The sequence below is a fragment of the Aethalodelphis obliquidens genome, unplaced genomic scaffold (assembly GCF_003676395.1).
Source record: "Aethalodelphis obliquidens isolate GAN/ISIS:26980383/991018 unplaced genomic scaffold, ASM367639v1 scaffold2, whole genome shotgun sequence".
Lineage (NCBI taxonomy): Eukaryota > Metazoa > Chordata > Mammalia > Artiodactyla > Delphinidae > Aethalodelphis > Aethalodelphis obliquidens.
In genome coordinates, this window is record NW_020837946.1 from 70,854,326 (window position 1) to 70,878,011 (window position 23,686).

General features: G+C 40.0%; 1 protein-coding gene across 2 annotated transcripts in view; it reads left to right on the forward strand.

Moving 5' to 3' along the window:
* The window catches only part of ITGB6 (integrin subunit beta 6), a 70,145-nt gene that overhangs the window by 8,523 nt on the left and 37,936 nt on the right, over nucleotides 1–23,686 (forward strand). For both annotated transcript variants that reach the window (XM_027130263.1, XM_027130271.1), the window contains 3 exons: nucleotides 5,093–5,258; nucleotides 6,511–6,672; nucleotides 9,757–9,852. In XM_027130263.1, the coding sequence (XP_026986064.1) occupies nucleotides 5,093–5,258; nucleotides 6,511–6,672; nucleotides 9,757–9,852 (424 nt within the window). The remainder of the gene's footprint in view (nucleotides 1–5,092; nucleotides 5,259–6,510; nucleotides 6,673–9,756; nucleotides 9,853–23,686) is intronic.

Genomic DNA, 23,686 nt, shown 5'->3' on the forward strand with positions numbered 1-23,686 from the left:
AATAACTACATTTTCCAAAACAGAACAAAAGTTAACAAGATGAGTGGCACTATTTTACATTTTTACAAATCTCTTAAAATATCTGATTTAAAAGAAGACAGCTGGCTTCTCATACCTGCTTCTCCGTTTAATCTGTTGTAATACTTTGTTTTGGTTGAATTCCATGAAGAAAGTCAAACTTCACACAGATATATAGTTGGAAAAGGGAGAAGCAGTTAATAGATTTTTCCAATAACTGTAGACATTCTTCTTTGATATTACATTCAAACTGTACAAGAGGCAAATTATTTTCAATGTGGAATCTGAAAAAATATCAATGAACTTCATATTTTGTTACATTAAAAACCATTGGTCTGTTTTGCACTTTGAATCGCTCTTTTACTGGTGTGTGTGTGTGTGTGTGTGTGTGTGTGTGTGTGTGTGTTGTGTGTGTGTGTGCATGTGGTTTTGTAATATAACGCTTTGATCATTTGGAAAATGAAGTTTCAGTGAGTTATGTAGATCTTCCAAATTTCATGATATAATATCTAAAAAAATCATATTTGTTAATATCATCATTAATCCCATCAGATAAATCTTGAAGTATTGGGAAGCCGTTAAGCCATGGGTGGCAGATGATAATTTTCTGAAGTTCTAATTTTCTAGTTACTTCAGATTTCAGCATTGGCAACAAATACTGATAGTCGTTTTCCTGGAAGTAGCAGGCTTACTTTCTTCATTTTTAAGAATATGTCTGCCAAAAACTTAAGTTGGAATGATAGTTTGGCTTTCAGATCAAATGATTGTTCCATAAAATAGGCCAGTTCAGTTCAAACAACCGCAAGTGTTTTTCCACTATAAACATGTATTTCAATGTGCAGCAGTAATGCTGTATGCATATTCCCCATGTGGTCACACAGAAATATTTTTTAAAAACACGTATCCAAGGGTGTAGACTTAATAAAATTAATATCTTTTACTGCTTCGTCAAGGACAATCAAGTGAAACTAGCATTTAAAAAAAAATTATAAGGAATACTAGGCAGTTTGGTGCCACTGCCTTGATCTGTGCTAAGGCACCAGCAGTTTTATTCACCATTGCTTTGCATCATCAGTGAAAAAGACAAATAACATCTCTTATTATTATGAAATATGTTTGACCTGAAAAACTCTCTGAAAAGGTGTCAGGGACCTCTGTGGGTCTGCACACCACACTTTTAAAACCTCAGTTTTAATCTAGTCTCTAGTGCTTTTTTTTTTTTTTTTCTCTAGTGCTTTTTGAAGTAGCTTGCGTTCTTTATCTTCGTTAGATGGAAAGTCACTAAAACTTCGTTTCACCACGTAAGAAGCCTGAATGGTTTACATTTTTGAAAGAAGTTTCTCTTATGCTGCTCTCTAAGAAACATCAAGAAAAATCATATTTTCTCCATTTTCCTATTTGTAATGAATTGTAATATGCATTTAAAAATATTTAACAGCACAAAGATAAAATTTTCTCCATCGAACATTTTGAGGGATTTTTTTTTTTAACATCATTTCACGTTTGATTTGGTGTTTTGTTTTATTTTTGAAGACTTGAAGTGAGGAATTCATTGTAGTTTTGCAAAAGAGATAACTGAACCATGAAATGCTTAGATTTCCTATATGTACACACAAAAAACCATATATGAGTATATAATATAATTTTTAATAACAAGCCCAAGTGAGAATACAGACAAAAAGAAGAAAATGGAAATCATTTCTAATCCCACTCAAAAAAGATGGTGTTAACCTTTTAGTATATATCATTATAGTCTTACTTTATGAACTTTATTTAAAGTTTTAATAAAAATATAAGTAGCACTTTTTATATTGTGTTTTACAATTTTAAATTTGAATGCATTTTAAATGCAAATCTATTGTTGTCTAGGGACTCAAAATCAAGTTATTCAGCAATGAGTAGTTCCTTCAATTTCTGTCTTAGAAAATAACAACCAAATATAAGCATTTGTTGGAGGAAGAACTTTGACCAAAATAGGCAGCCTCCAGTCAAAATTTTCTGGTGTGACCCAGCTCTGACATTCTGCTTTGTTTTAGCTTCATTCATCTCCCAGCACATGAATATGTTTATTGAATTAAATAAATGTATTCCCCTTTCCAAAAGATTAGAGTTCTAGTAAGAACTACATAGCAAATAATTCTAACCAACAAAAATGCAAATCTCTTACCGAAAGATAGGAATACTAGTTCTCTGGCTCCAGAAGATTCTCAAATGCCATTTTCGTACAGTGTGAACCAACACCCCCAAATAAAAGATTAAACGAAACATTTCCAAGACTAGTTGGGCTCCAGGGACAATGGTACACTTCACACAATTATATACTTTTTATAAAATACTTTTAATGTAATTTTTACAACAACCTTGTGAAGTAACTATTATTATCACCCTCATTTTAGATAGATAACTATTTAGTCTTTTTATTCTAAATCTAATGGCATTTTCTTCTACCCTGTAGCTGCTTTAAATACTACAGGAGCAATTAGGACAAATGCTACATTATTATCATTTAATAGGTTAACTTTTTTTTTTTAATTCCTCATTTCACATTTCAAAATACATTCATCTTTGAAGGTGGGAAAAAAATCGACTATATAAAAAATTTTAAGGTATATAGCCAAAAACATTGTAAACAAAATTTAAAAACAAACTACAAAAAAAAAAAAAACTACAAAGACAAAAGTTTGATACTATTTAGAGATAGAGTTCTTAAAATCATTAGAAAATAAAAGATACCCCATTAAGAAAATGGACATCTCAGACTGTACCATTCGGTGCTGGCCACCTTTAACCCCCCCTTGTTCTGAAATCTGAGGACGCATCAGATTATGACCTACTTTTTGTGAAAGTCTACTGACAGGAAGTAAATGATTATCCTTGCAGACACCAGCATTCTGGTTCTGGTAGAGCTTCATTTCTCAGTGTAAACAAATCCACAGTCATTCTGACTTATATATATATAGTCGATTCTCATCATTTACAGAAGTCTTGTTCTGTAAATTCTCCTCAAAAACTGCATTAGAGAATGCTGAGCACTTCTCCTAGGGGAGACAGAGGGTTAGGTTCCTACGAGTCTCTGGTCACGTTTCACCAACTGAGCAATACATAACGTTGTTTTCTGTGTGTTTCTATTTAAAGACATCTTAGTTAATACATATTGTTGATTTATTAATGTTGAAATCACAGCCAACAGCACTGTAACTCATGCCAGAATAAAGTTTAGCTAACATGTGTATTTTTCCCATAAGACACATCAAAGTCTTCCTGCACTTAGGAATACCAGACAGCACTTCAACACTACACTTGGGGGCCACTCTAAACAGCAAAATTACCCCAAAATCACAAAAATGCAAAAAAAAAAAAAAAAAAACCATGGCACCAGATAGACCACAAAAAGGACATTTGTTTACAGTATGACAGCTGGAACAAGAAGGCTGTCTTATTTGACCTCAGCTGGAAACATATGTATCATATCAGGTGACTCAACTTTTTTTTTTTTGGCTGTATTGGGTCTTCGTTGCTGTGCGTGGGCTTTTTCTAGTTGCGGCGAGCAGGGGCTACTCTTCCCCACGGTGCGTGGGCTTCTCATTGTGGTGGCTTCTCCTCTTGCGGAGCACGGGCTCCAGGTGCATGGACCTCAGTAGCTGTGCCCTGTGGACTCTAGAGCGCAGGCTCAGTAGTTGTGGCGCACGGGCTTGGTTGCTCCGCGACATGTGGGATCTTCCCGGACCAGGGCTCAAACCCATGTCCCCTGCGTTGGCAGTCAGATTCTTAACCACTGCGCCACCAGGGAAGCCCGACTCAGCTTTTTTGTCACTCTGTGCACGTACACGAATGACAGAGAAAGGACTGATTTGGGAGTTACAAATACATTTTAGCAATATGGATTTTCAAAGATATGGAATCTGTAAATAATGAGAATTGACTGTATACCTCAGGCAGATGACTATGGTGAAAAAGAGCTTACTCCTCAAAGATGCATCAGCTCCTTGTATGCTGACAAGACAGGCTGTTGAACTTGCAAAGATGCTCACCTAAGTCAGCCAGCTCTCCTCAGAAGCATACCACAGCCTCACTGGGGGCTGCTCCTTTTTGTCTCTGTGCTTCTACACCTATGTTTCTCAAACTTTGGAATGCATCAGGAAGACTTGGCTCAACACAGGTCTCTGAGTCCACACCTAACATTTCCGATTCAGCAGGTCCGGAGTCATACCCCAGATTTTGCATTTATAACAAGTTCCCATGTGATGCTCACGTGGCTGGTCCAGGGACCACACTTTGAGAATCTCTGCTCTATGTTATTTATCTCTACTTTACAAAGGAAAACCTAAAGCTCAGAAGGGTTGAGTAACTTGCCCAAAGTCTCATGCACAGCTACTAGCTGGCTTTCAGAATAAAATGTGGCTGATTCAGGATTAGCAATTTCTGTTCTACTGTGATGTCTTTAGGGCAGATCTCATCCTAACATGGCATTTTCCTCACAGGTAAACTGTTTTTAGTGGTGGTTTTACCCCAGGCTTGTCCACAATAGTCTGTTCTATCACAATAAAGTTGGGCTCTAGAATCAAGAGCCTTGCTCTGATTTTCAGGCCCTGGGCAGGCAGGACTGAGCAGAGGACGGAGTAGACAGGTTCCTCTCTCAGTCTTGCTACAGGGAGACTCTTCCTTGGTGACAGTTTAAGCTATCAAAATACAAAGGAACTGTTGTCGTCATGTAAACTTAATGGTGGATTTTGGTTGAGCGGCAATAGAAGGTAGTAATTACACACACACACACACACACACACACACACACACAAACACACACGGGGAGTCTGATCACCTGATTATCTGTTTTCTGTGTTTGAACCAATGCAAGACACACAGCAAGCTCTAAGTGTTAGCTAATGTGGCCAATTTGGAAGGGCTGGGTGGGAGATGATGAAAACAACCTTAACAGTGAGACTCACAGCCAAGTTACGGAGTCGGGCACTTTAGAAAAATGCATCTTCATTGAAGGAAATGCTGTTAGGCTATTAAACCCATTCATTGTGTGTTGTATCGTATTTCAAGAACATTTTACATCTTCCTTTTGCAGTAGTATTCCATACATTTGTTTACCTACATTTGGATTCAAGCACATTTTGCCATTGACAAATGATGCAGAAAGATTCAATGAAATTGTGAAGAATCAGAAAATTTCTGCTAATATTGACACCCCAGAAGGTGGATTTGATGCAATTATGCAAGCTGCTGTATGTAAGGTATGCTGAGGGGAGCAGTGTTTCATTCTGTTGACACAAATTTCATCTCTTGTGAACAAATCTCCTTTGAAAAGCTTAGCTAACTTTATCTTTCCTTTAATCACCATATTTCTACAACAGATACTTAAAATTTTTGTACATTTTTTAATTCCATCATGTTGAAATGGGGACAATTTTTTATGCCTAATATTCAAATAGTCTAATAACATTGTAGTACAGTTGGGAAAAATTGGTTAAAAGAATAGTCATGTATGATTAATTTTCAAAGATCCAAATCATATTCATTAGTTTTTGAATTAACCATGGTGAAAAAAAAGAAAAAAACAAAGACAGCAATTAACGAAAAAAAAGCTCTGATTCAGAATAAATGTCTACATATGATCAGCTATCTATTGTTTCGAACAACAAAATAAGCATCAGAAGCCACAGTGTCTCTACAACAATGCAAGAATACCTCTCCTCCTTGACAATCAAACCCATATCCATGGAAACGATTCCCCTGTCTTCAGATGACAGTCTTCATGGAAAATATCAGGAAACAGATAGGGCCGAAGGTCCTAGAATGTGGGAGGGCCAAAGAATTAAGGAAGGAAGGAAAAAGATAAGGTACCATGGGGCAGCTACGATGAGCTTCTGTCCAACTAGTTCCTTGACTAATCTTAATTAAAGGGGAGAGCTCTGCAAAGAGACAGAAAACAGACCATCTTAATTAACAGTACTCTGCAGTCATACTTTGATAAGCAGTTTTTATCCTTGTATTATGTTTAGAATTTTTGGATGATATCAGTAGAAAGAGAAATAGGTGCCTACAGGTTGGGTGAAATTTTAATAAAACAGGCTTACTTCGGGTCCATTCTGTATTGCATTCTGACTAGCTCTGCTTCAGCTTGGATTTGGGATAATCTATGACCTCCCTCACTCCCTTCTGTCATTTTTCTGGTAAATTGAAAACTGGACAGTAAAAATAATTAACTGTGTAAATGTCAATATCAACTGGATACTGATTGTAGTGGAACCATTTTTTCTGAAGCATAAATCATCTGAAAATGTAATCCAGGATAAAACAAAGGTCACAGAATTTCATGTTTTTAATATGTTAATATTACCAACTCACAATAGATGAAACAGTCTAAAATAGATTGAGCAGCAATATATATTTTAATAATCTGAATGTGTCCAAGCATAACTGATCCACTCTCAATAAACGTCCGCCCCTCTCCCATACGAGCTAAATGCTTCTCTCTCACTGTAGGAAAAAATTGGCTGGCGTAACGACTCCCTCCATCTCCTGGTCTTTGTGAGCGATGCCGATTCTCATTTTGGAATGGACAGCAAACTGGCAGGCATCGTCATTCCTAACGATGGGCTCTGTCACTTGGACAGCAAGAATGAATACTCCATGTCAACAGTCTTGGTGTGTAACCTATACTCTACACTGTTTTCAGGGCTACAAGTAGGCGAACGAAGCAACAATTGCTGTAATACATAGCAGAGTAACCCACCCTTGGTAGAAGCAGTGCACATTTTCTGATTTGAGATTAACACATTGGCCTTTCTCCATCCTCATCGCCCTCAGAGGTCCCCTCAAGAGCACAGATGGGCGGTGGCAATGTGGGATAAGTTCAGATTTGCTATAGTACGAATGATCCCAGAACCTCCCCAATTTTTCAAAGAGCCTGAGGCCAGCAAAATATAATACAGTCAGCTCATTCTGTTTGAACCATAGCCCTGGAAAGGAAGGCTCAGACCAGAACAGTAGTCACCTAGGAGTTGTTTCAAATGATGGTCCCAGAGTCATGCTGCCTCAATAGTTCCATGTTTTCATGGACCCTGGGACTCCCTGGGAAACCACTAGTCAGGTGCTGCTCGGCTGGTGCCTATTAAATTTGGCTTATTTTCGTCATTTAAAAAATGCTCGTGACATTCAAAAAAAAGAAAAAACACTTGACTTTTGTAAAACAAGGTAAAAATTTCAGAGCTCTTTTGATGTACATGATCTCATTTGATCCTCACCAGAACCCTATGTGTCTAATTGTTTCCCTTGAACAGACTGTGAGGCTGCCACGCTGGTGCATGTGTCCTTCCCTCTGTCTGCAATGCCCTTTCCTCCAAGGCTGCTGAGAAACTCTTACTGATCTTTTAAAACCCAGCTCGATCATGACTGCTCCGGGGACGGGGAGGACCCTGTCTGACCTCCACTGGGCCCCAAAGCGATCATCTCTCCCCTGGCTCTTATACATAGATGGCTTCTTGGCCATCGCCATATGGAAATGTGCTTGTTGGTTTCTGTCTGTCTTTAACATACATCCTCAGTACCAGAACTGGTTTATTATCCCTATTTGCTGACAGCACAGTGCCTGGAGCACACTAAAAATAGAATTGAATTATGAAGCAGAAACCTGGAAAGGTCATATTATCCCCATTTAACACTTGGGGAAAAAATGGTACAGAGAATTTAAGTGACTTTTGAAAATGACAATGCTGTAGAAGTGTGTGTAGGTGAGAGAAAGAAAGAGGGAAGAGAACCCAGGATTCTAATATCAGATTGGAAAAACTATCCTCTAAAAAGAAAAGACTTTAGTGAGATAATGTACAGAAACGCTTACTACAGCGTTGGCTATTAGTTTTAAAAATCTAATGGTTCATGAATTATCTGCTATCATTTCTTGACCTAAATTTCTAAACTTCAACATGGCTGTTTCTACCTAACTTTTGATCAATAGTGTTCACCAAATTTATATATTTTTAATTGTATCGGTTGTCCTTCCATATTAAAGGATTAGTGAGGGTAGCCACATTTTGTCTTTTAGCCAATGAGGGGTAATAAACCGTGAGAAGTGGATCCCTTTTTTGTTACTTTTTTCTTGCAACTATTCAAATGCCCCATAATAGACATCTCAGAAAAAAGCAAGATCACAGAAGCAAATACTGCCTGTTGCCTAATATGACCTTCTCCTGTAATACACGTTCAAGTGATTCTTATTAAGTTGCTACAATGCACAGAGCCGTGGGCTATTTCCCTGCCTGCAACATAGCCCCCGGGTCCTCTGAGCACTTTCTATGCTCTCAACACTGGGCCAGGCTCCTGGGGCCGCAAAATAACAGGACATGATCCCTGGCCTTGAGGAACTTAGAATATAATTGTGGGAATTAAACCAAAAGATCTGGATCAAATAGAAAACCATATTCACCCGCCTATGGAGGGCTACGTGGTACCATCCTGGCTACACAGGCACAGCAGTTGAAAGTTCGGAGAACATCTGGAGATAAGTAGGGACCAGCGTTGGAGGACCTCAGGCTTAAGGTTGAAGGATACTTAATATTTGGGCAATTGAAACACAGAGACTGAGAATGTCAGACTCAGAAAGCTTTATAGATAGTACCTGGATTCTGCTAATATCCACTAATAAAAATCCAAATGGGATAGAAAGCACGCATTACACAGCCAGATTTGCAGTTGGGTAACTGACCTGAGTATCTTAGGCAAAACTATACTTTTCCCTCAACTTTAATTTTGTGGCTGAAGACAAAAATATTCCGGAAGCGCTGAGAATATATGAACACACCACATTCGTGTGCAAGAAGGCTTATTCGTCAGTGTTCCTGCACTTTGGCTTACTGCAGTCATAAGCAACACGGTATTCTTAGTTCCCTTGTTTGCAGGCCACTCCCTCATTTGAGGGTTTTTTTTACACATTATTCACATTTGGAGTCATACGCCAGGCAAATGTGCTCCAGGTTTTCCAGGCTTGGAAAGTAAAGGTCATCTGCAAATATGATAATTAATGACTTTATATTTTAAAGTACTTGTATCACTCAGGAATGAATGTTATCAATGGAACAGAAGTAAATTGAATACAATGGCTTTTCAATTGCCCTGTAAAAATATTGCAGCATCCCATAAAACCAATTCGTGACATCAAAAAGGCAGTAAGACCAAATTGGAGAACTGGTACAGGAATATCTCAAGTCAGAGGGATTTAGGAGTGGCAGTGTGTGCTTCCTCAGCAGGTTGGTCCTTCCGCAACCCTCATCCCGCCCCATCCAATTCCAGTCAGAGTTTCAGAGCTGCAAGAGTCACCTCCCTCACCTTCGTCATAGTCATGGTCCCTCTCTCAATTCTAACATTCCCTCCAATATTTACCTGCAGGCAAGTGGCACTTAGAAAAAGACATGTATCTCTACCCTTGAAAAGATGACACACTGTAAGTCTTTAGATAAATTTAGTGATCTCCTTGGAAGTGACAGATCATCATACACCACGTTGACAGGCACCGACTCTAAGGAATTAAATCAACTTACAATATCTAGGAAACAATTACTAAACCAATTAAGAAAATAATGCTAATTGTGTATTTGTTTACTTGGAGTGATAGACACAGTAATGCCTGTGAGAATTGAAAATGCCAAACTCAGTAAGATATCCTTGAAAGAGATATTCCTTTATTTTACATATTTTTGTTAAGAAGATACTTAAAATCTTTGTGTTCAATTTTAGGAATATCCAACAATTGGACAACTCATTGATAAACTGGTGCAAAATAACGTATTATTGATCTTTGCTGTAACCCAAGAACAAGTTCATTTGTATGAGGTAAGGAAACATGATTTGGGAAATTCCTTCAGGGAGATTATTGGACATGAAACTTTAACTCTGAATTTAATACATGGGAGGCCAATAGGTAATCATTAACACGTACCAGATATACTGGACACTGGCAAAGTGGATTCAGTTACTGTTTGCAATTTAAATTATAAACACTGAGGTGCAGCAGAGAGTGGAGGACAGATATGGTGGGATAAGGAAGAAACAGTTATGGAAATGAAAAGTTGGAAGAGAGTCCCAATAAACATAGGACCCCCTATCTAATGGATGGAAAATCAATCTATCTTCCCTTGATAAGGAGAGTTAACAGTGAGCAGAGAAAATTATGAGAATGGGAGGAGACTTGACTTAAATCTCTGACATTTGCAAATTCGATACATAGAAAATACACAGCTCAAACTATTGAGAAGTGAAAAGTCGAAAGAAAAAAATTTGTTAAACCCTGGGCCAAAAGATAATTTCTCCCTTAAAGTAGTTGGATTTGCAGTTCAGGTTTTTGAATGGAAGCACCAATGGCGGAAAGGAAATTGTTTTGTTAGATGAAAAAAATGTTCATAAATCACTGCATACACAGTAAAACACATATTACAAGTGCAAAAGTTTTCTGTGGCTTCTTTCCAGGCTCAGAAAAACAATATGTCAAAATGCCATGCATTGGGATACTAGCAAATGATCTATTATTCCTCATGGGCAGTTTCACAGAGGAGGAATCTCTAGCCTGAGTCCTAGAAAATGTTGAGAAAATATGTGTCCGTTAAATCGTCTGTACCTTCTATGCAGAAGCTTCAAATACTCCTAAATTCAAAGTCGGATCTCCCATTCCTTTTGAAAGGACCTCTTAACTCGCTTGGTGAATTTACAGGGCTCAGGAAACACTGAGATTATTTCACAGAAGGCTTTGATTAAATGCCACTCACTGCTCAGGACGGTACAATCCATGAACTTGCATCAAGTTCTGTAGAAAGGATCCAGGAGGAGATCCTATCTTGCATTTTTAATGAGAGGAGGGTATTGTACTCCAGGTGAGACTGCCTTCTGCTGAAAACGAAGGAAGTCCCTTGCAATCTAGCTACATACTCGAGGGCTTTGTTCTACTCAGAGACCATGTGGGTTCACCTGATCTAGGCATTTTCTTAAGGCTTTTTAGTATGTGATACTCGTTTCCAGTGGTTTTAAGTAGTAGAGTTGCAGTAAAGATTTTTGAAAAGTACCCCAAATACAATAGTGAGTCTATTCTGCCTTTGATTCGTAAGGCTAGAGTGAGAGGACCCTGGGGGTCATCACACCTCCTCCAAAGCAAGGCTCCTGTTTAGATAGGGGAGGAGAAGCTGCACAAAGTTTTCTTAAAAGAGGGATCTGGGAAACACGATTGATGACCACGAACAGAGACACCCATAACTCACTTTGGTAATAGTCTTTAAGACACAACTCATTCAAATGCCTCCTCAAAATTGCTATTAAAAAGACAGAGCAAGGTGAAAAATAGCTCTGTGGCAAAACAGAATCTGTCAGATTTAAACAGGTTGCATCCACGGTTCCCTGTTGCAAAGGAAATGATCACTTCCAAGGAAAACACCAGATTAGAGCCTGCCTCTAACGTAACAGCAGGACATTTATTTTGCCTGCCTACTAATCTCATTAGGAGGTGAATTTATGTTCCGTTGTGACCTGTGGTTTTTACCATCTAGGCTCCACTAAATTCAAAGGGACATTTGCAGGGAGCCATGCAGTGGACCAGGCCAGCAGCCTGCTCTGTGACTCTGATCCTTTCATTATTTTATTTTCATTCTGATGGACTCATCATTTCCTCTGCATTAGTGGGAGTAGACGGCAGCCTGGTCTAAAGATAATGACAGCAGCATTGCACTTCCCTGAAGGTTTTGCACAGCATGAAAATGCTGGTTTCTTGTTTTATTGATAATGGAAACTGAAAATAGACCAGTAATGGCTTGGGTTGCCTTTCCATTTAAATCTCTTAGAAGGAGCCCTATGTGTGCAGGAGCCCTATGTGACCTGATGTTTGGATAGCTGTGATAGAGGCAGCATAACGACCAAAGAATCACTGAAAAATAAAACCAGTGATAGGATAAATAAAGCAACTAAGTGGTTGGATCTAATGGAAATTCCAGGAGGCAAACTGTTTGCCCCAGTTCTGTGTTAAGCACAGTTATGTACACACACCCGGGACAGGAGCTAGGTCAGGTTCAATGGTTCCCATCTTGCAGCAAATAAAGAGTTATGTTGCCCGTTCATGGAATGCGAGAAAAAATAACTATTTTTTAAAATAATTTTGGTAAGATGCCTTGGACTGCCCAGGTGTGTATGTCGCCGTACTTTGTGGTAACAGAGATGAACAAACAATGGAAAGGCTACAGTGAGCAGTTTTGCCTCCTGTTCATTATGACTGCAGTGTGTGCCCCAGACTCCAGCAAACAGATGATTTTGAACAAACTTATTATCATGGATAGTTTCCTGTTTGTCCAATTACAGGGTTCAAAAGATAATGATAGATAATAGACTGAGTAGTAGGTAGTATATTACATTCAACTGCTAAATACCATTTTGCATCAGGATTCAACTACCCAAGCTTTAAAAAAAATTTTTTTTATCTCCTCTGCTGTTTTCAAATATTTACTGTTAATTTACATCAATTTAGTATCAGGCTACTAAGCCCCAACTGTCTAATTTGACTAGTCTTTCCTTGCTAATGAGAGACTGAGAGAAAAGCAATTAAATTAGCATTTTTTACTACATTGTCAAATCCTGTTATTAATCACCTGGGATTATTTGCAAGACTTTAAAATATCCCATTATCTTTCAAAATGTCTACCTTTGGCTGGAAAAGATGAGTTTTATGACGTTAATTGTTATTGTATATATATATATATAATAATAATTGTATGACCTGGTGTTTATGATGTAATGTTGAAACACCACTTAGAAAGTAAACAAGATGTATTGGTAAAAGACACTTCACTAACATCTGTGGCCACTAATTGATGTCCCTGTGGTTATTAGGACAGAATGATGGGTCTAAAGCATGGGGACAGGGGCCCAAGCAGGTTGTTCTACCAACAAAAAGGCCCTCCCCTCTGGAGGTAAAAAACCTTCTATTATTAACTCTGTAAAGAGCATGGTGGGTCTCGCTCATCTTTCTGTTTAGGCCAATTCTCAATACAAAGTAGATTCTCAGTAAATATTTGTTGAATGAATTAAAAAACAAAAAACTGCAATGCAAGCACTTCATTTTTTCTCAAATGGGCTCAAAGTTTCTAAATAGAGATTTGGAGTTTTGTGTGACAAATGCCTGTCAAGGTCAAGGGAGCCCATGTCCAAGAGCAGGTGGGGGAGCCTGACCTACCATTATGGTCTCCTGCAGCCTTGGCTGTTTCTTCTGCACTTGAATCCAGTTGGCACTAGAGAGGAAAGGAACACTCTGCCATCAGCCTTGGGATCACCCTGTTGGATAAGCTCCAGAGCCTTCTTCCTAGTCTGTAAAAGGAAAACCCGAGTGATTAACCACTTGACGGTCATTAATCCAAAAACAAAAAGGCTGCTGCAATATGCTATGAGCCTGATGTTTCAGAAGTGTGGCTTCTGAAATTGTCTACCATATACAAGTTTCAATTTTTCAGGAATCAAAAACCCAGTTTTTATTTCATCCTTTCTTTCCTTTTTCTCCTCATCTTTTGAGCTTTTCACCATAGCAAGGGAACTGAAAGGAGGCAGAGAAATTAGGGAGGGAGATAATACAATAATTGGACCCTTTTGCTATTTGTAGCCTGTTCTATTATTGTTTTGCTTTATAATGTTTACTGTTGGAAAAGACCAAAACAATTTTTTTCCAGTGAGAATCGCTTTATCTCTCGGATCGGTTTTTACTGAATAAAAGGACTGGAGTGGATGACCTCCAGCTTTGGTAGTCAATGATTCTGGACCTGGAGGGGGCGCAAATCACCATAAATTCCAATGATTTACACACGGATAAAGTATAGTTAGCTGTAATATAGCTAATTTTAGGGCACGGTCTAAAAAGTTGTTCTTTATCTATGAACTCCACCCTGTAATTATGGGAATTCCAAATTTATGCTTTTAATGAAAATAAAATCATGTAGGAATTAAAAAGAGAACTTCTGGATTACGAGAAACGTCCATGGAGTTAATAAATTGCTCTCAATTCAAGTGTAATGGAAAAGGATTTTGATTTCTCTTTATTCGCTGGTATCTGAGAATAAAGACCAAGGAGAGCCAGCTGCCTGCACTTTCCTCATTAATAAAAACACCTCTCAGAGAGGGAGATTTTGGAAAAAACAGACTCGTGTCCTCAGATTATCAGGGCAAAGTGGTTGGAAGTATTTTCCAGACTAATTAATAAACCGTAAACACGAAAAATCATCAGTAGTTACCCCCTAGGTTACACAGAGTACTTTTCTTCTAAAGAACACAAGGACTCATCATCCAGAAAATAAACACACAGAAAAAAAGATACAAATTTATAGTCAGGTCTTAATGAGATGCCTTCTTAGGCCAACCCATGTAGAAATATAAAATGAGATTTCATCAATACTAGGCCTAAATATTTCAAGATTTACATAATACCCAGAATGTCTAACATCATTAGAACCAGGGTGCTATTGACCATAGTCTTCATTCATTCATTCATTTATCAAACATCCATGAGCCAGGCCAGGGTTGGTGACTAGAGAGAAGAAGACACAGTGTCCGCCTCAAGAGCATTAGCAGACTTGTAAGCCAATGATTTACCTAAAGGTTAGAGGTTATTTTAGAGGTTATGTTCTAGAGACCCCAAGGCAGAGTTTTCCTGAGGGGCCAGAGTTTTCACATCTGTCAATGTTTTTACTCTTTTCTATTCACCATTTTTATTAGAAGGGGCAGCAAATTAATCGGCAATCTTAAAACTACCTTCGATGCTGAGGATATCCCAGTGCTGGCCCTTCACTTTATAGAGGTGGAAACTGAGGGCCAGAGAGAATCAGCAACTATGACCATGAGAATAACAGGGAAGATTCGCTGAGGGCTTGTTAGGTGGCAGCTGGGGTTAACTATTTTAACTCACTTTATCTTTTAATCTCCTTTTTAGCACCCCCAAAAATCCAAAAGCAAGTTGCATGTGAGAGCCAGGATTTGAGCCCAGACAGTTTGAGTCAACAGCCCCAAACAGTGAGTTGAGTCACAACTGAACTTGAGTTTCTGCAGTGAAAGAGCAGGCCCATTCCTAACCACTAGGCCAGCAGAGAAGCAGCCTTTTCACAAAGTAACCGGCTTTTGAAAGTCACTGAACAGTAAGAGCACAGAGCCCACGGGAGCAGCAGAGCATTCCCTGCAAACGGCAGAGTCCTTCAAGGCCAGTAAACACTGGGTTTTACTTACTCTTGCTGTTAACTTAGACAAATAGAGCCATCTGAATATGTGTGGACTGGAAAAGAGACACATCTGGATTCTGCCTTGTGTGATATTTAAGCCCTGAGCGGTAAGAACGGGTCCCACGGTTAGGGAGCTTATGCCATTGGCCAACCCACCCAAAATAGCTAGCCTCTAAGGTGACCGCTCTCGAGGTTTCGGCCAAAGGGGGAATAGGGGACACATGGTCTGACACAGGCTGTAGGCCTCTTATGAGGATACCATTCAAGCACATGGAAAAATAGAGTAGCACAACGAACACCCACGTACCTCCTGCCCAGCTTTCTCCAATCTTAACACTTTGCCACTATATTTGCTTCCGATATTTTACAGAAATAAAACATTTCAGATCCAGTTGCCTGCTGTGTAACTGCCCACCTCTCTCTTTCCTTCCATAGAAGTAACCAGTATCCTGAACTTAGTGTTTATCATTCCCATGTTTATTATGTGAAGCATTGAAACATATGTCTACCCATAACTAATTACGTAGTTTGGGCTCACAAGTTTAATTTCATGCTGTATGTATTATTTCCATAGTTTGCTTTTGGACTCAATGTTATGTTTTGGGTTTTTTTTTTTAAATGATGGTAAAATATACCCAACATAAAATTTACCATTTTATAGGTTAGGCATATAGTTCTGTGGCATTAAGTACATTCACATTGTGGTGCTCAAAGTTACCTTTTTGAGGCTTATCCGTGGAAACACTTAGAGCTCTTGTTTACTCTGTTCCACTGCTATACATATTTCATTACGTGTATTTACTGTAGCATGTTCATTTGTACCTGAGGGCTTCAGATCATTTCCAGTCCTGCAGCATTACAATTGTTGCAGCCATGCACATCCTTGCAGGCATGTTCTCTGTTGAGGATCCATGTCTGGAAGTGAAGCCCCTGGGTCACAGGGGAGTGGCATTCTCAACCCCCCTGGGTGTATCCAAGTTGCTTTCCAAAGTGGTTGTATCACTTACTCAGTTACTCTCCTACCAAAAACATGGGAGTGTTGAAAAAAAAACCCAAAAAACAAAACAGAAAAAAGAAAAACCACACATTAAATTACTCTTTTTCTGATGATAAAATTAATACATTATTTAAAAAAAAAGAGGGAGATACAGAAAAGCACAATGAAGAAAATAAAGATCACTCATAAACTCACTACTCAGACACAGCTAACCATTCTTGACATTTTAGAATGTCTTCTCTTTTGTTTTTACATGCATTTACATGTTTTAACATAATTGGTATCAGATTGTACATATTAAGTATGTTCAAATTTTTGGAATGTGTTTATATATTTACAGTCTTAAAAAGGCATAAAAATTAAGTTGCACTTAGTTATATGTCGAACAACCACTTTCATTAATAAGAAGAGCATTAGATGAAATCAGGGTCATTCTACAGAATTCTGAATCTGTGGTTGCCAGACTTAGAGGGTGTGTGTTTTAAAATAAAAGCAAACTTGCTGCCCACCCCTAGCAGCCCCAGAACATCTAGAATTACTACACCTTTACCTACCAGGTCACGTTTTTACATATTCCAATGATACTTGGTTACTTTTTTATACATTCATGCAACATATTTAATAGGACCAACAAATTATTTCTAGTAACCCCTTTTCTTATCCCTGAAAGTGCCCTACTGGTGAGGACTCTGACATCTGTGAACAAACTCAGCTCCTTCAAAGGCTCTTCTCCATGCTGCAAAGTGCTCAAAGCTGTGTACCTACACTTCCCTTCCTAGGAGGGTCCACAGTGTGAGGGGACTCAGTTACCTATCTATCCCCAGAAGCCTTTCCTATGGCTGCAGGTGGCCACTCTCTATCTGTGAGGCTGGACCAAATTACAGCTATGATTAAAGGAAGCTCACCCCTTCTTGGACCAGCATGCAGAGTTTAACTGTACCCATGCATTCTCCACACGGCACAGCCTTTCACACAATTACAGAGGACATCAAGGCACAAGGGACAAGTTAAACTGACAGCTCCCAAACATAAGAGAAATTTGAGAGTATTATATGTTTTAACTTTATGGCTCATTATCTGAAAGAGCTCAAACTAGGCTACAGCGGGGCCACTGTTAGTTACAACATTGTTCAGTATCTTGTTGCCCTTACGGTCTTGAATCTTCAAAAAGTAATCAGAAAATTTTTGAAACAGAAAATTTTGTTGAGCTTGAACAATTTGGGCACATTTTATTCACTAATTCAGGGGTTGGCATACTTCTTCTATAGGGTTGCCAGATTTAGCACATAAAAATACAGGATGTCCAATTAAATTTGAATTTCTAAACAGCAAATAATTTTTTATGTTTTAGTATGTTCATGCAATATTTGGGCCACATACTAAAAGCTTTGAAAGAATTACTAAGAAAAATGGAACAGAGAGTACAGCAATGGGGAATAATGGAAGAGGAGAGTGTAAGACCTTACTTCCATAGGATCTTCAGGGAAGACCCTTTTTAAGAAGTGATGAATAAAGCAGCAACCTGAAGGTTAAGAGCAGTCAAGAGGAGAAGGAGTGTGCAAAGGCCCTGAGGTAGCAAAGTACTCAGTGCTCAGTGTGTTTGACAAACTGAAAAGAGGTTTGTCAGCCTGATGTGAGTGGGGGTAGAAGGGGATGGAGTGGGAAAGGTAGGCTAAAACAAGACCCCCCGGTCTTAGTGCTATTCCATGGATAGAAGGCATTCAAAACCACCACTTTTGTTGTTGAGTAGAAAATAGATGTCACAGGTGTATGACAAACTGAGGACCCCATATGGGTTACAGGTGTATAGTTTTAAAAACATAATACCTTTATTTTCCAAATTGCCAGAGCTATTCCTGGAAGCATCCTCTTGACAACAAGAATGGTGTGGACCAGACATTCTTAAACTTTGGCGCTCATTAGAATCATCTAAGAAGCTTTCTAAAAAACCCAAGGCCCATGTCACACTCTGATCCAATTAAATCAGTATCTCGGGGGCTGAGACCCAGGCATCAGTATTTTTAAAAATCTCCCTTGGTGTCTCCAAGCACCCAGGGAGGCTGTTAAAATATAGACTCTGATTTAGGAGGTCTGGGCTGAGGCCTGAGATTTTGCATTTTTTTCTTTTATTTTATTTTTATTGAGGTATAATTGACATATAACATTATGTTCGTTTTGTCTGTACAACATAACAATTCAATGTTTGTATACACAGCCCAAAGAGATCACCACAATAAGTCTAGTTACCGCCTGGCATCACACTGTTACAATATTTTTTTCTTGTGATGGGAACTTTTAAGATTTACTATCTTAGCAACTTTCAAATATGCAATACAGTATTATTAACTATAGTTACCATGCTGTACATTACGTCCCATGACTTATTTTATAACTGAAAGTTTATACCTTTGGATTCCTTCACTCATGTCACTCCCACTTCCTGCCCCCACCCTCACCTCCCCACCCCTGGCAACCACCAATCTGTTCCCTGAATCTATGAACTTGGCTTTTTTGTTTGTTTATTTTGTTCTGATTTGATTAGTTTTGTTTGTTTTTAGATTCCATGTGTAAGTGAAATCATATGGTATTTGTCTTTCTCTGTCTGACTTGGTTAACTTAGCATAATGCCCTCAAGGTCCATTCTTGTAGCAAATGGCAAGATTCCTTTCATTTTCATCACTGAGTAATATTCCATTGTATATGTATACAATACCTTCTTTATCCATTCAGCCATTGATGAACCCTTAGGTTGCTTCCATATCTTGGCTATTTGTAATAATGCTGCAATGAAAATGGAGTGCATGTATCTTTTCAAATTAGTGTTTTCATTTTCTTTGGATAAATACCCAGAAGTGGAATTGCTGGATCATATGATAGAAATAAACCTACTCATGTGTGTCAATCAATCTATAACGAAGGAGGCGACAATATACGATGGGAAAAGGACCATCTCTTCAATAAACGGTGCTGGGAAAACTGGACATCCACGCGTGAAAGGATGAAACTAGACCACTATCTTCCACAATACACAAAAATTAACTCAAAATGGATTAAAGACTTAAATGTAAAACCTAAGACTATAAAACTCCTAGAAGAAAACAAAGGTGGTAAGCTCCTCTTGACAGCAGTCTTGGCAGGAATTGTTTGGATCTGACTCCAAAGGCAAAGGCAAAGTCAACAAAAGTTAAACTGAATAAGTGGGACTACATCAAACTAAAACACCTCTGCACAGCAAGGGAAACCATCAACAAAATGAAAAGGCAACCAAAGGAGAAAATATTTGCAACCCGATAAAGGGTTAATAACCAAAATATACAAAAAAACTCATACAATTCAATAGTTTTAAAAACATCTGATTTTAAAATGGACAGGGGGCTTCCCTGGTGGCGCAGTGGTTGAGAATCTGCCTGCCGATGCAGGGGACACGGGTTCGTGCCCCGGTCCGGGAAGATCCCACATGCCGCGGAGCGGCTGGGCCCGTGAGCCATGGCCGCTGAGCCTGCGCGTCCGGAGTCTGTGCTCCGCAACGGGAGAGGCCACAGCAGTGAGAGGCCCGCGTAGCGCAAAAAAAAAAAAAAAAAAAAAAAAAAAAGGCAGGGTAATCTTATTAAGAGACGATCTGAAGTATCTTCAGGAACAAATACTCAGTGTAGACCCTTTGTTCTCTCAGCCTCCATTCTCCAGTGCCTCTCTGTGCGTTTGTTTGTCTCAGAACAGTCACGCACGGTGGGCCATTTGTCTTCCCTTATCGCACTGTGACTGCTGCCGAGCACTCGTTCAGCTGTGCGCTGCAGCTTCTCGGCTGACAAGATAATTACATTCCAGGGCAGACTGGGAGAAAGACAGGGAGTGCTCAAAAGTTCCGAAGCCGACTACCTAGTCATCGCTGGTACAGACTTCAAGATCAAGCACCTGATCTAATTAGCACACCCCCATCGCTGCCGGTCTGACTGTGGAATGCTGACAATTAAAAGCCTGAAGGCAAAGCCGATATCAGGCAACCCAGAGACAGACATTCACGCTACCTAGTGCCAGAAACAATTACATATTCTTTTTGGAATCTTGGGAGTCCTAGTAACACAGTCAAGCCTGGGGGTAAACTTTTGCATAATACCGGGAGCCCTGCGTTTACCGATAATGAACAGGAGAATAAAACCTCACAAAAATGAAAGACCTCACGGGAAGAAAGCCTACTGATTACCTTCAGAAGGACTTATTTCAGCCAACCCAGCCGGCCCCCAGCTCTGGAAGAAGCACACTTCCTGACAAAAGCGGGCTTTCACCTGCAAAGAGCTGTTTTACTTTGACCAGATAAAAAGTACAGTACAGTCCCCCAGGAAAAAAAAAATGTTTTTGCCTCTATGGTTTCACAACTTCTTACGTTTCTTTCAAGATGTAGCCTTTCAATGTGAAAGTGATTACGGACACAAAGCTTTTTCTTCTTTTCTTTTTGCTTTGAGTAGGAAAGTGTTCTATAATCTCTAAACCCCTATATATATAAATACCAGGCATTATTACCTTAACTTTCCAATGAGACACCCCCCCCCACCCCGCCATGGCTGTTGGCATTTGCACAGTGAGCACGAAGAGCCCAGTGAGCGCTTGCTTTAAAGTCAAGACCTGTTTCTACCACTTATTAGCCCTGCGACCAGGCAAGGTACTCACTTTTCCAGGTAAAACGAAGGCTTAAAATCTTTAAAGGTTAGGGACTTCCCTGGTGGCACAGTGGTTAAGAATCCGCCTGCCAATGCAGGGGACACCGGTTCGAGCCCTGGTCCGGGAAGATCCCACATGCCGCAGAGCAACTAAGCCCGTGCATCACAACTACTGAGCCTGCGCTCTACAGCTACTGAAGCCCATGCACCTAGAGCTTGTGCTCCGTAACAAGAGAAGTCACCACAATGAGAAGTCTGCACACAGCAACGAAGAGTAGCCCCCGCTCATCACAACTAGAGAAAAGCCTGCGTGCAGCAACGAAGACCCAATGCAGCCAAAAATAAGTAGAATAAATAAATCAAAAACTATATATTGGGCTTCCCTGGTGGTGCAGTGGTTGAGAGTCCGCCTGCCGATGCAGGGGACGCGGGTTCGTGCCCCGGTCCGGGAAGATCCCACATGCCCGCGGAGCGACTGGGCCCGTGAGCCATGGCCGCTGAGCCTGCGCGTCCGGAGCCTGTGCTTCGCAGCGGGAGAGGCCACAACAGTGAGAGGCCCGCGTACCACAAAAAAAAAAAAAAAAAAAAAAAAAAAAATTTAGCAAAAAAATATTTAGTAAGTATAGTTAAAGAACAAGAACAGTGACGTTGGTTAATCATATAATGTTGAAAATAAACGGCGCTGAGCATAAAATCCCTCCACATCAGTGAGGCTCCATAGAAAGAGTTAAGCAAGCACAAAGCCTAAAGAGAAGAAGCAGGTTGCTCTAAATATTTGGTTTTACAAATTCTTTATTAAAATGCTACTAACAGATATGCGGCCAGTTGACTTCCGACTTCCCCCCCTCTGACGAGGCACATGAGAAGCGTGGTCTGTGTAAAATGGTGGCTGACAGGTCTGAGGTGGCGAGGAACCCATGATGCTATAGCAGAAATGTCACCAGAGGAGGACATGAGGGCACGTTCGAGTCACCATCCAAGGCAAAAACCCAATCACAATGCCCAGCAAGGATACAGCCAATAATAAACTGTATCCCAGAACAGAGCCAGACTCTGAACCTGGAGGTGAGAGTGAACCCAACAGGAAGTGCAGTCAAAGCAGGAATGAAGGCCCCATCGGCAGCTGTCTCTTCCATGGGGAGAACAGCAGTATAGCACCAAGAGCAGCCTAGAGGCTGCCAAGGTCCTCAACCTGAGTCTCTTTAAAGAGAAAACCAACCAACAGCCGGTCTACGGCTACCTGGGGCTGCAGGTATGTGGGGCTGCGGCTCCCCTGCCCTCAGCCCAGCAGGGGTGCACCCCTGATTTCTGGCAGCTGGATGCCCAGAGGCCCTGAACTTAGAGACGCTCTCTGAGAGGAACCTGAAGTGTGCAGGTGTGAATCCAGGTACTATCTTCTGAAGCCTTCGACGCCTGCCCGCTAAATCGCGGCCTGTCCACTTCTGATCCTCTAGCCTTGACAAACAGGAGATTTCTAGGGAGCAAATGCAGACTGTTGGACAAATACAAAATCTTTTTTGAGGTTGGGGCAATGTGAACGAAAAACTAGGCCTTGATGAAAGAAGTTAAGGAAACGAAGGTGAACAGAAAAAGCCAACCTTGCAAACACGAGTGAGAAAAGCAACCTCAGAAACTCCTGGGTGGCATGGTGGGGAGGAAAGGGAGAAAATCCATAATTAAGATAATCCATGGACAGAGAACAGGGAACGTAAGCCCAAGAAATTCAAGTCCAAGCATAGGAGTTTGCATTTCTACTCAGCTCATGCCACGTCGCGTCTTCAGAGTTCATCATTTCTAATACCCAAGAGTTCTCTTTTCCGGTCACACTGCTATAATTGATCACACCCAGGCATGCAAAATCATCCTTTTTCTAACATTAAACATGTTTAATCAGGACAATTTATAATAACACTTTAGGGCTTTAGTGACAGAAATGAATTTGACACATGATATTTACAGTAATCATAATACTACAAGATTTAAAGTGTAATGTTTTTACAGTGTTAGATCAAGAAGCCAAATTGTCCATGTTCTTAGTTAGTTATTTGCAGCGCTTTTGGGGGGAATCAGCATCCAGAAATTAATTAATAGTCTTCCTCTCCACAATTGTCAGTGTCATCCTGGGTACTTCTCCTACATGCCAACTCCTTTGTACCCTCACTCTGGTGACGATCAACAAATGTGATTAATGTTAAACCACTCGTCCTAGTAGCCAAATGTCACACCACATGCAGGATCGTAATTATGCTTTAGGAATTAGATGGATTTGGCTTTGTTAACCAAGAATGAACCCAGAATCTGGAGGCCCCTTGAACCATTGCGTCTGGAAAATACCCATTATGTCTTGGCCTGGGGGATATCAGGACATTTTTCAAGGATAGCAGTTTCATGCAAAGCTAAGGACCTTGAAATTCCTTTTCAAAAGGCTCTAAACCTTTCTTTGTCAAACTCTAAAGTTTCCCTCTGCCTTCTCTTCTGGAACCAGTCAAATTTACACACATTCCAGCTCCACTTGAGTGAAATTCAAGTTCCCATTTAGGTATTTGCTGTTAACCACAGCTCTCACGCTTCATGGCCCTTTTGACATGTGTTTATTTGAAAAGTGAGTCGATGAACCAGTGCCTTCCTCGTATTTGACAAGTTCTATCTGACTTGGGGACCCACCTCAATAGGCAGTGACGGAGGGGCCCAAAGTAACGGGAGGGATGTTACCTGGATTATTATCCACAGCCCCTTCAATAATAAAACACAGTGTCAAGGCGGATGGACGACTGACACTTTTTTAA